This window comes from Ranitomeya imitator, chromosome 1, assembly GCF_032444005.1.
Source record: "Ranitomeya imitator isolate aRanImi1 chromosome 1, aRanImi1.pri, whole genome shotgun sequence".
NCBI lineage: Eukaryota > Metazoa > Chordata > Amphibia > Anura > Dendrobatidae > Ranitomeya > Ranitomeya imitator.
This window is the reverse complement of record NC_091282.1, coordinates 940181109-940195135: the sequence shown is the minus strand read 5'-3', so window position 1 is coordinate 940195135 and position 14027 is coordinate 940181109. Positions and strand designations below refer to the sequence as shown.

At 40.6% G+C, this 14027-nt stretch overlaps 1 protein-coding gene across 1 annotated transcript in view; it reads right to left on the bottom strand.

The window, feature by feature from the left end:
* LOC138655770 (alcohol dehydrogenase 1-like) overlaps positions 1–14027 on the bottom strand; it is a 153658-nt gene that overhangs the window by 125855 nt on the left and 13776 nt on the right. Inside the window, exons 2-3 of the mRNA XM_069743620.1 lie at positions 12681–12782; positions 4853–4994 (exon numbers count right to left, since the gene is read on the bottom strand). Of these exons, the coding sequence (XP_069599721.1) occupies positions 4853–4994; positions 12681–12782 (244 nt within the window). The remainder of the gene's footprint in view (positions 1–4852; positions 4995–12680; positions 12783–14027) is intronic.

The window sequence follows — 14027 nt, the reverse complement described above, 5'->3', positions numbered from 1 at the left end:
GCAATGCATGAACCAACTCTGATTGGCGCTATCAATCATGCCAATCACAGGGCACAGCTGCAGTGTGACCGCGCTGTGCCCTGCCTTTGACCTGCCTAGGTAAATACACAGTGAACAGTAAAAAAATTTGTAGAGGACCTTTCTTAAAATTTTTCATGTTGAACTGAACACACAATGTGGTAGTTGCTTGAGAGCAGAATAAAATATATTTTTTGTTTATTTTAAAGCCCCATGTCCATTGCACAGATATTTGTTGGGATGGGCGGACTGGTGGGAATTCAGGTTCTGGGACTTTTTTAAAAGTTTGGTTTTGGTAAAAGAACAGTACCCGAACTTCCATCAGAATCCGAACCACATTGAAAATAATGGACTCCTATGAGAAATAGAGAAATTCTCTCAATAACAGCAATCAAAGTTTTTGGCATCCAATGCGTTAATTTTTTTAAGTTCAAACTATCAGACAGTTTTCACTGGAAGTGTGTACTTAGTCTTCATGCACGATTATGACCAATCATAATGAGGCAGCAACACTCAAAGGTCAGTATCACACAGGTGGAAGAAGTGTACGCCCAGTGAAAACTGTCTAATAATATCCACTTGGGTTTAAAAGAAAGTTAGCTCATCAAATACTTTGATGGATAATATTTCTGGAACAGAGGCAAAATAAATTTAAGGAAAAAAGTTTTGTTCCACTCTGCAGCCTCTATTACATCCTGTGTCCAATTCGACATGAAGCAATTGGTGAAAGGTCCTTTATAACGCATGAAAATCCAATAGCAAAATTGCTATTTGTTTGCCATTGGTCCCCCATGAATAGTTAATAAAAGATGTTCAATCATTGCATGCCATAATCGTACTTTTTAAACATCCAACTTGTCCTGCATAAAAAAGCAATTATATATAGATACAGTATAGGAAAATAAGATGGCTAAAAAATGCATTGTTCTAAAGGCCCACAATAGGCCATTCCTGATTGAATTAATTTTGAATTTTATCACATAATTAGCAATATTAGTGGTTTCTTGTGTAGAAGGGAGCAAGGCTAAAAAAAATAACAGATTTAAATCCTGTCAGTTTTCTCCTCAGTAAGGAGAGGCTGCGACTGACTGTAGGTATATGGTGAAAAACTCAGATAAACCTTTTAGAAACATCTATATCCTTTTCCATTAACTTGGCTGCATAAAACATGGCTAATAAGTAAGATTCTTATGAATCAATTCTCCCATCACATTATATGGATCAGAAACTTGACAACATGCCGAAGCAAGCAAAATACTTAGTCTACTCTAAGTTCTGATGGATGTGAGAACAAGGATCCATTTACCATTCAGATTCTCTTTGCTAATCCTAATGGCCGAAACACTGTCTGCGAATTGAGATTCTGCTATGGCTTTTATTCTAAGACATATTGGAAGGCGCATTAAAAGGTCGATAGTGACTTGTAAGATCGCTGCTTCCAACAGGTGGCGCTATAGAGTTCTAGTCCTCTTCCTCTGTGAAGGGGCAATTTGCATATATGTAAATAGTAATTTGAAATTATTGTGTGAAATAAATGTATATTATTTCGTTTTCCTCTCTATTTTCTCTTATAAAGTACTATTGATGTTATTTTTGTAATGTTTCACTATTCAGTGTGTTTCGTGGCACATACTGTAATAGTAGCGTGTTCACAAATCGAATATATACACAGCCAGTTTGGGCAGGACTTCTTTAACAAAGTCATTCAGTTCAGATATACTGTATAAATTGACCAATAAGTGGCTTACTATTATGCTATGTCTAAGGACTGTACATATTTCTAGGTTCGGAACGCGCAGAAATTTTTGCTGGATGTCCTGTTTATAAACTTGCATGTTTTTCATATCTTTTTAATGAATCAAATAAAGCTCTTTTTGCATTTGGAAAATTTTGAGATTGAGTGCTGAGCAAGATTACTGTTTACAACATTATTTAGATGTGCAGTTTATATGTTTTTCACTTTGAAAACTAAACCTTGCATTAAATACTGAAACTGCACTGAGGAGCAAAAGGGTAACAATGTTTTGAACTTTTGACTTTCCAGCTCCTTATCTCACTACACTCTACTTCTTCAAATGTGAGACTCCATCATTTTATAGACAATCATCTTGGCTATCTTATACATGAATTTGACTTGCAATTATTTAGCATATGATTAGTTATGCAGATTCTTGTAATTTCATTGCATTGTTAATGTTTTGCTCCTAAAAATCAAAATTTTATTTTTTATTATTTTGTTAGTATTGTGGAAATCCACCTTTGGCTTTCAACACTGCCAAAATTTTTCTGGGCATCCTCTCAATCAGATTCAAGCATGTCGTGACCGATATCTGACTCTTTTGCACATTCCCAAATTTAGTGCGTACTGGTCGACTCACTTAGGTATGTATTCAGCTTTTTTTCAACTCTGCACACAATTGTTTAATTGGGTTGGGGTCTGAGGTCTGTGGGAGCCAATCCAGCACCATTACTTCATTGTCATTGAACTATTTTTTCACCAATCTTGACGTATGCTTTGGGTCGTTGTCCTGCTGGAACATAATGTCATCCTTTCCATACCCACAGTACTCGGGTGTACAAAGTAACTTGTCTTGTGGGATACTCACATATAGGTGAGCATTGAAAACACCATCGATCCTGGTCAAGTATCCAAAGCCTTTGCCTGTGAAACAACCCCATATCATCAGGTTTCCGCTACTAAACATATAGTTCATTAAATTTCTCGATCTGTTAGTCCCTTTTTCTCTTCTCTTCTTTCGCTTCTTCGAGACCCATTTGCACTCATCAAAACCTAGTGCATTGACTTTCATCTCATCATTCCAAATCAACCACTTTCAATCTCCTACTGTCCACTTTTCATACTTTTAGGGTATGTGCACACGTTTCAGATTTGCCTGCGGATTTTTTTGCACTAAATCCGCAGCCCATGGCAGAAAACGCAGTTGCATTTTCGATGCGTTTTTGCACTATTTTGGTGCGGTTTTGATGCGTTTTGATGCGTTTTTTTTATGCGTTTTTGTATGCGTTTTTGAAAGCTAAATAAAGATGTATTCATTGAACAAAAAAAAAGATTTGTGATGTCATGTCTTGTCCAACCTCCTCTTTTACATTTGTCCAACCCACACTCCATTACACACAGATAGACAGATAGAAAGAAAGAGAGAAAGAAAGAAAGAAAGCGAAAGAAAGAAAGAAAGAAAGAAAGAAAGAAAGAAAGAAAGAAAGAAAGAAAGAAAGAAAGAAAGAATGAGATAGATAGATGTAGATAGATATATGGATTGTTAGGCTACTTTCACACATCAGGTTTTTGCCGTCAGGCATAATCCGGTGAGTTTTGAAAAAAATGGATCCGGTTTTTTTTGCCAGATCCGTTTTGTTTCTCAGAGAGTTGTATTAGTGCCGGATTGCACCTGATGGCCACACGTTTCATCCGTTTTTTGCCGGATCCGTAAAAAAAAACTTTCAGGTGGACGGAGAAAACATACAGAGGAACGTTTTTTCTGTCCAGCGAAAAAACGCCCAGCGACTGATCCAGCGAAAAATGTATGAAACTGAGATGTGGAATGATGAATCCGGCCTTCAAATACGGTTTTTCATGCATTTTTTCCATTGAAATCATGCACATTTTCCGTTCTCTCTCTCTCTAAAAATGGATCAGTTGCATCAGTTTTTCACTATTTGCCCAGAGTCCTGGAAGTCCCGCACAGACACACACACACGCAGACCCCGCCCACACACACAGACATGCACAGTGTCCGCCCACCCTTTGCCCACACACTTCCCTCCTCCCGAGCGTTTCCCCCTCAGCAAAATCGCAGATCTTTTTTACATCTGCGGTTTTGCTGCGGATCTGCCCAACTCAATGCAAGTCAATGGGTGCAGAAACGCTGCAGATCCGCACAAAGAATTGACATGCTGCGGAAAAAACAACGCTCCGTTTCCGCGCGTTTTTTTCTGCAGCATGTGCACAGTGGATTGGGTTTTCCATAGGTTTACATGGTACTGTAAACCACATGGAAAACTGCTGCAGCTCCACAGCAGTAAAAAACGCAACGTGTGAACATGGCCTTATTCAAACTTGAGCAGACACTTCTTATGATATTGAAGTCAAGGCTTCTTCGCCTATTTTCAGGACTTCTGTAGCATGCATCGCATGGTACTTGCATGGACATCAGTGATTTCACTATTATGAAGCATATGAGCCACCTCCACTGCTGTGTTTATTACGCCAGAACTGATAGAGCTTGTGATGAGCTGACTTGTTGACTTCGCCTCCACCTATTGGCTTTTGAATGGATGGAAGGACTTCGTTTCGTATTCTTCGAACTGTCATGGAACTCACATGATGGAGTTTGGCAATTTTCTTAGCCAAGAGACTACTATTGATGAGCTGCATAATGATGTTTCTCTTTTCTTGGGAAATCTTCTTTATGGCTGCTCCTCGAATCAAACCAGTGACCTTTTCTCTTGGGAATCAACCTAATAATATACTGAGCTATTGGGGACTGGAATTACATTGTAATTTGTAGTATACAGAAAGAAAAAGATTTTTCCACCACCAGGAGCAAAACGGTAACAATAAATTGACATGACAAGAATCTGCTTAACTAATCATATGCTAAATAGTTGCAAGTCAAATTTACAGTATGTATGAGATAGCCAAGATGATTGTTTATAAAATGATGGTAGTCACATGTTCAAGGCTACAGTGGATGGTGAAATATAGGAGCCTGAAAGTCAAAAGTTCAAAACATTGTTACCGTTTTTGCTCATCAGTGTGTATAGTACAGTAATCATTGTATATAGGACAGTATAGATAAAAAGTAAAAGTTACCTGGTTTAATTCCAGTTACACTAGATCCCACACTTTCCACTATTCCAGCACCTTCATGCCCTAATATAATGGGAAATTTGATTGTATCCAATCCCCCCCTTAAGACATGTTCATCTGACCTGCAGATTCCTGTGGCTATAATCTGAAAGAAAAGAAAAGATTTTAAGATCATTATAAATAAACTAAGTGTGCTGCAAAACAGGGGCAGACAAAGGCCACAAAAGCCCCCCTTGTAGTATGTGTATTAGGGCTCCCTTCTCCCTGTATACTGGTTTATCAGTTTACTTTATTCTCTTTATGTTTTATATATGTTATATTTGTAACCCTTTTCACATGTACAGCATCCTTTAATTATTAGTGCTTTAAAAATAAATAAAAATAATTTCCCATCAGTACACACACACACACGCACGCACGCACGCACGCACGCACACACGCACGCTTGCACAAGCATTTACTTGTTAGTCAAACAAATACACATTACATATAAATGCACATTACACAGTTATACACACAAATACAAAATAAACATATACATTATTTGCAAACATTTACAAATTATATTCACATATACAAATTGCGTAGTACACACATGTAACCAAGCATAAAATATGCACATAATTACTAGACAATGTGCACACATATGAACACTACACATGCATGTATACATTGGATACACATAAATACATATTATTTGTCAGAATTTTTTATGAAAACATTTCTATATGATAATTTTCTTTTTGTGAGCAGAGCTGGAATTTTTTTGGGCCAACATTTTGCCATACATACAATGGTGTAAAAAATATTTTGCCTCGTTCATGATTTCTTATTCTTTTGCATGTTTGTAAAACTTACATGTTTCAGATCACCAAACAAATTTAAATTTTAGACAAAGATAATAAAAGTAAACACAAGATACAGATTTTCAATTAAGTTCTTTATTATTAAGGGAAAATTAAGTCCAAACCTACAGGGCCCTGTTTGAAAAAATGAATATATATGTGATTATATATATGATTACTTGATATAAGTGATAAGTGATATAAGTGATTATAACTGGTTAGGTCACGCTTAGCAGCAATAACTGCAATCAAGCGTTGAGGCGAACTGGCAATGAGTCTTTTACAATTCTCTGGAGGAATTTTGTCCCACTCATCTTTGCAGAATTGTTGTAATGCATCCACCTTGGAGGGTTTCCGACCATGAACCACCTTTTAATGGTCATGCCACAGCATCTCAGACTAACATCAGTACTTTGACTAGGCCACACCAAAGTCTTAATTTAGATTTTCTTATGCCATTCAGAGGTGGATTTGTTGGTGTGTCCTTGTACTGCTGCATTACCCTAGTGCTCTTCAGTTTTAGATAAAAACGAATGGCCGGAAGTTCTCCTTCAGGATTTTTTGGTAGACAGCAAAATTCATGGATTCATGTACCATAGCATGTCTTACAAGTCCTGAAGCAGCAAAACAACCCCAGACCATCACACTATCACCACCATATTTTACTATTGGTATGATGTTTCTTTTCTAAAATGCTGTGTTACTTCTATGCCAGATGTAATGAGACATACACCTTCCAAAAAGTTCAACTTTTGCCTTGTCAGTCCACAGAGTATTTTGCCAAAAGTCTTGGGGATCATCAAGATGTTTTCTGGCAAAACTGAGATGAGCCTTTATGTTTTTATTGCTCAGTGGTTTTCATCTTAGAACTCTGCCATGCAGTCCTTTTTTACCCAGTCTCTTTCTCAGGGTGGAGTCATGAACACTGACTTTACCTGAGGCGGTAAGTGTGTCCTTCAGTCCTTTAGATCTCTTTTGTGTTCTCTTGGATGAGTCGTCACTGTGCTCTTGGAGTAATTTTGGTTGGCCAGCCACTCCTGGGAAGGTTCAACACTGTTTCATGTTTTCACCATTTGTGGATAATGGCTTTCACTGTGGTTTGCTGGAGTCCCAAAGCTTTATAAATGGCTTTATAACCTTTTCCAGACTGATAGATTTCAATTACTTTGTTTCTCATTTGTTCCAGAATGTCAGCACTCAAAACCAACAGCTCTTGTGAACCAGGTGCCAACTCTTCCTCCTGAGCAATTCAGCTCACTGAACAGTTTATTGCTAACCCAGATACTAGTACCTGTGTTATTCCAGATTGTCTCCACCCTGAGTTTCTGACTGGCTCCACCCCGAGTTCCTGATTGATCACCCTACTTAAACCTGACATTGCACTTCCTTCCTTGTAATATTATTGAGCTCCCAGTCTTTAGTCAAGCTCTTTCCACCTGCTGTTTGGTCTAAACTATACTGTTGCTCCCAGGTTCCAATATCTGGCTAATTCCAGACTTTACAACCTACTTACCTTTCAAACTATACTGTTGCTCCCGTGTGCCAACTGGCTAATTCCTGACTACTCGGTCTGCCTGTGCTGCTCCAAGTAGCTGCAATATTACTACTCCAACTCACTTCAGTTCATAGCACATGTGGCATGATGTCTAGATTTTGTGGATTTTTTGGTCTTCTCCACTTTGTCATGCAGGCCCTATTTAAGTTATTTCTTGATTGAGAACAAGTGTGTTAGTAATCCGGCCTTGGTGTGGGTAGGGAAATTGAACTCAGCTTCCCAAAAAGTGATAGACCACAGTTAATTTTTGTTTTCAGGGAGGGGGGTTCAGTTTTTAACAAATGGCCCTGCATTTTGCGTTTATTTGTGTTATCTTTGGCTAATATTTAAATTTGTTTGGTAATCTGCAACATTTAAGTGTGACAAAACATGAAAAATAATATGAAATCAGGAAAGGGGATAACACTTCTTCACACCACTGTGTATGTAAGAATTACATTTACGCTAACTTATAATTCTGATTGAAGTCAACATGACCAGTCTAAAACATAATTGCCAACATTTCATGCCAGGGGTCTTGAGGAATAATTATTGTGGCGCATGAAGCACAGCACCACATTTCTTTTTCAGAGCCACAATCGCTTTTTTAGGCTATGATCCTTCTCACCATTTTCACGCCCTATATTCCTCTCTAAAAGTATGTTTGGACATACAGCTGTGCTCAAACGTTTACATACCCCAGCAAAATTTTTTCTTTCTTTGCCTTTTTCAGAGAATGTGAGTAATAGCACCAAAACTTTATCTCCACTCATGGTTAGTGGTTGGATGAAGCCATTTATCATCAAACTACTGTGTTTTCTCTACTTAAATTATGATGACAACCCAAAACATTCAAATAATAATAATACTCTTTATTTATATAGCGCCAACATATTCCGCAGCCCTTTACACTTTAACTGTTTCAAACACAATAGTCATAAGTAACAACGTTCACAATACAATAATTAAAGCAAAATAAGACGACCCTGCTCGCGAGAGCTTAGAATCTACAATGAGGTGGGAGAGATACAAGGTACAGGTGTGTATTTACAATGATGGTCCAGCCATCTTGAGGGAGTGGGGGATAGGTGGAAGTAGTGAATGGGCTATGAGTAAGGACATAAAGTCCGAAACGCATAAGGCGTGCGGGGCATGTTTGCCCTCTGACATGTAATGACATGTATGTTTTTAACTTTTTACAAGCAATGGATTAAATAAAAAGACTAAATTTTTATTTTTATAGATATCACCTGATGCTGGTTTTTCCTCTTTGCCTGCATTTACAAGTGGACTCCAGCCACATTGAACCTGGCACCCGTGGTCCTGTGATACTCTAGTGAGCACTGAGAAAATCCTTTTTCCCTTTTTCCCATGTGGCTTTATTTTCTCAAATGGTAAAGCTATCCAGTCTTCTTGGCAAAAAGCCTCTAGTTCCTGTAAATTCCTGGGCTGTCTAGCATGAACTGCGCACTTGAGATCTCCGCAGAGTGGCACAATTGTTTATGTTTGTAATTCTGTTCAGGGTTTGGGTTTTCTATACATTTTTGAGTGATTCAACATTTGCTATTTAAAAAAAAAAACCCACAAAATTTTAATGCAAATTTACTTTAGTTCCCACTTGGAATGAATGTATGTGTGACACTCCAGGGTCCTGGTTGTCACAGTGGCATTGCTTTCCTCATAGGGAGAGTGATGTCATGCTTGGAAGCGATGGAAGATTCCTTTTAACAGGTAATTAGCACATACAACACCGTTCTGACTCCAGGCCAGAAAAGGGAGCTCTACACCCGACTTAAGGGGAGCTGCTCTCTCTCTGGTCGGGAGGAGGAGTTAGTTGCTAGGCAGTTGCCAGGCAGTTGGGAAGAATTAGACAGTTGTGTCGGACAGCAGACTGGAGCAGTCTGAGGCAGCAGGATGGGTGAGGGGCCATACAGCCTGAAATGCTGTAGCTCCTAGATGGCGAGATACAGAAGGAAGAACAGCCTTTAGCTAATGTGCCGGAGAGCTAAGCACAGGAGTGTGACAAAAGGGGTGAATAGCTGGGACTGGGCTACATCCCTGATTTAGCGCAGACACCGGTAGCCGGAAGACCGAGACTTTTGTGGGACTTTAAGACACATAGCAGAAACCGGCAGCACAGCTGGATTATATATTACCTGTTCGCCCTAACACCCAGGAAACACAGTGACACAGAGCCCGGGTCATGATAGAAACCCTGTAAAAAGGCTCAAGTCACCTGTCATACGGGTTTGTGTCCCAGTTCAACAAAGGACAGAGATAACTGAGAGGACCTTGCTATAAAGCCATAGGCAGTAGGGGACTATAACAACACAGCACTAGAAGGAAGGCTTTTAACTCCACCTGATAAAGCTGGACTCTGAACTCGCTTCCAAGCCAGCTGGACCCTGCCTGTACCTGTGATCTGGTGCCCTAGACTGTGGCTACCTGCTACCATCAGTAAACCAGGTAAAAAGACTGCACAACTGCATCCTTCGTTCTTTACTGCACCACTCACCGTCTTCCATCTATTCACCGGGAGCCCTGGGGATCTACTTCACCTGTAGGAAGTTATACCATCTGGCTGCCATAACATCACCCCAGAGGACCCCTTTAAGCAGCATTGGTCATCCCTGACCGAATACCACAGGTGGCATCACAAATATTCCTTTTTTCCACAACCCCTTTAAAGACATTCCCTTTAACATGGGCACCCAGGGCCACGAACTGGGTCACCGCCACCGTGATGTATCACTTTAAGTAACGGACCTGGTACCGAGTACCCCCACGGCCCTGGGGAGTCGACTCATTTTGGAGTCACGAACAGGATGACTGACCCTTTGAAGTGGTTCTTGTGCGCCTAAGTGACTGTACTTAAAAGACTTTAATAAGTTGCATGCCAGAGACTTTAATGGGTTTCTAACACATAGCCATCAAAACATTGCCATGACTGGGTCACACCATAACTGCCTCCGTCACAAGGTGCGCGCACTGTATTTTGAAAAATAACCACTAAAACTGCTGCCATTATAGCGCCACAAGGAGCGCAGGAAAAGACAGGTGTGCCATTGTGGACGAAGCCTGAAGAGAAAGCCGCAAGTGAGGATGCATGCAGGAGAACCACAAGTGAAGACGTCGCAAAGCCCTGGATAGATTACCGGAAGGAGTGACTTACTGCACACAGGAGGAACCGCTGCAGACTCCGGAAGAGAGATGTCAGCCAAACTGAAGGTTAGCATGGGAGAAGGAACAAGTGCAGCCCGAGTGGAGATGCACCGCCGGCGGCAGCCGCAGCCCCAATGCTGCCACCAGACCCAGCGGTGGCTGCAGCCCCAATAATGCCGCCAGACCCAGCGATGACCACAGTCCCTGTAAACCGTCCAGACTCAGACAAGGCTATAGCCCCCATAATGCCATTTGCCATGCCCTATACACCGGGATCGGCCTGGTTGCCACAATATTTGGGGAAGCCCCACACGCTGAATGACTTTGAAGAAAGACTCTGCAGACTTACATCTCCATATCCAGGAACTGACTAAAAGTGTGGCTGCACTAGCCAAAATCGTGCTGTCCATGCCAATGCCCCCAAAGGAGAAGATCCAGCTACCTCCAGTCCAGGAGGATGCAGGCCTGAGGACCTGCCCTGGAGCAAGAAGTAAAAGTGTTATAAATGTAATGTTGTGCATTTGAAAAAAAAAATGTTTGCACTTGTGTTATGTATCATTCAAGAAAGAAACCTCCCATAAAGGGAAGCAAAAGTTATTTTCTGCACTTGTATATATGTTCCTACAACATTAAAGAATTAGTTACCTCCCATAAAGGGAAGCCAAAGTTTACATGTAATTAACCTGTTTACCCTGTTTATATGCATTTACAAAAATTTTGCATGTATATTAATAACCTGTAACTGTTGTTTTATTTTCCCAGTCCGGGAGTACAGGATTTATTGGGGACGGGAGTTTGACACCCCAGGGTCCTGGTTGTCACAGTGGCATTGCTTTACTCATGGGGAGAGTGATGTCATGCTTGGAAGCGATGTAAGATTCCTTTTAATAGGTAATTAGCACATACAACACCGTTCTGACTCCAGGCCAGAAGGAGAAGCTCTACACCCGACTTAAGAGGAGCTGCTCTCTCTGGTCGAGAGAAGGAGTTAGTTGCTAGGCAGTTGCTAGGAAGTTGAGAAGAATTAGACAGTTGGTGCTGGACAGCAGTCTGGAGCAGTCTGAGGCAGAAGGATGGGTGAAGGGCCGTACAGCCTGAAATGCTGTAGCTCCTAGATGGCGAGATACAGAAGGAAGAACAGCCTTTAGCTAATGTGCCGGAGAGCGAAGCACAGGAATGTGACAACAGGGGAGAATAGCTGGGACTGGGTTACATCCCTGATTGAGCGCAGACACCGGTAGCCAGAAGACTGATGCTTTTGTGGGACTCTAAGACACATAGCAGAAACCAGCAGCACAGCTGGATTATATATCACCTGTTCACCCTAACACCCAGGAGACACAGTGACACAGAGTCCGGGTCATGATAAAGACCCTGTAAAAAGGCTCGAGTCACCTGTCAAACGGGTTTGTGTCCCACTTACACAAAGGACAGAGATAACTGAGAGGACCTTGCTACAAAGCCATGGACAGTAAGGGACTATAAAAACACAGCACTAGAAGGAAGGCTTTTAACTCCACCTGATAAAGCTGGACTCTATACTCGCTTCCAAGTCAGCCGGACCCTGCATGTACCTGTGATCTGGTGCCCTGGACTGTGGCTAGCTGCTACCATCAGTAAACCAGGTAAAAAGACTGCACAACTGCATCCTTCGTTCTTTACTGCACCACTCACCGTCTTCCATCTGTTCACCAGGAGCCCTGGGGACCTACTTCACCTGTGGGAAGTTATACCATCTGGCTGCCATAACATCACCTCAGAAGACCCCTTTAAGCAGCGTTTGTCATCCCTGACTGAATACCACAGGTGGCATCACGAATATTCCTTATTTCCACAACCCCTTTAAAGACATTTCCTTTAACATGGGCACCCAGGGCCACGGACTGGGTCGCCGCCACCATGACACATCCCTTTAAGTAACGGACCCAGTACGGTGTACCCCCACGGCCCTGGCGGGCGACTCATATGTATGTTTGAAATTGTCTCTCAAATTTTGCAACATTGTAGTTTATCATGCATCTTTTTGAGGTAAAAAAGTCACAAAAAAAGTTATAGACAAAAATAAAGAGCTCTTTTTATTTCATGAAAAATTGATGAGCCAATGAGCCATTTTTTTATAATTTAGTGTAAAAAAGTTAACGAATACCATAAGTTAAGGAATTAGAAAAGTTACCTAAAAATACAAAATTATGAATTTGCTTCTATTATGTTGCAATGGGTAACAAAGCAAAATATTAAGTTTATATTTTATCAATCTTATGTAGAAGTTTAAAAGCAGAACAGAGTTTACCTTGATGCGAACTTCATGTTCTCTTGGTTGTGCAACTTCAATCTCCTCAATAGTAAAAGGTTTGTTGGGTTCCCAACATACGGCCGCCTTACATTTAATAATCTATGAAGAAAAAGATCTTTTGAAAAGTTCATTTTATAATGATTCTGATTTTGACAAAATCAAAATATACACAAGTGTGGATAATATGTGAATATGTGACTCTTCTGCATTTCTGAAGGAGACCAAAAGTAAGATTACATGACACATGATAAAAAAGTTTTATCAACGTGTTTGAAGTCAACCGTCTTCTTCATCAAGATAAACAAAGTAGGACACTTTGGTGGCCTATGTAGAGTGCATTATCCTATTCGGAATGGGTAGTATATTATACTATATAGAGCTGACCTACAGGTAGTGCATTAAACTGTGTGGATGCCTTTGTGGAGTACATTATATTATAGAGGCCTATGGGGGGTGCATTATACTGTACAGAGTCTGCCAATGGTGAGCGCATTACATTGTATGGAGACCGATAGGGAATGCATTATATTATAGAGGCCTATGAGGAGTGCATTAAACTTTATAGAGGCGTATGAGGAGTGCATAATACTATATTGAATCTGCCTATGAGGAGTGAATTATATTAAATATAGGCATGTGAGGAGTGCATTATACTATATTGGGGACTATCTGGTACATAATACTATATGGAGGCTATACGGAGGGCCATCTTACAGTGTGGGAATTACAGTCAGGGAGTCATCATACAGTGTGTGGAAGATAAGGTGGGGTCTTTGTACATTGTGAGGCCATCAAACAGCGTTTGAGCCATCAAACAGTTTAAGCGCTACTAAAGGGTCAATATACTGTATGTGTGGTGTACTAGATAGTGAGGGGGCATTATACTATGTATAATAGAGCATCATACTGTGTATAGGAAAGCTGTACATGGGGAGACTCGGGACATTTTGAAATGTTAAGTGGGCACTTATTGTTATTTGGGAACTCAGGTTATTGTGGCTGTCAAAGGGGCACACAGAGGACATTATTACTTTCTAGGGGGCAAAACATGGGCATAGTTTTCTAGGCCACTTGCACACGGCATTACTATATTTTACAGGTTTGTTTTACCAACTAGAGGGCACTCAGTACCACACAGCAGGTGCAGTAATAGGGACACATGCTGCAGCAGAGATTCAGTATCAGCAGGATCAGCAGGATAAAGAGATTGTGCTGGCTGGGTATAGATTGGGACCTTGATGGAAATGTGAGAATTCAAACGTGTCTTTTTTATAATCTCTGCAGACCAATCCTGGGTGGAAGAAGTTGTCTTGTCAGTCTGAGCCAGATTGAATAGACAGGTAA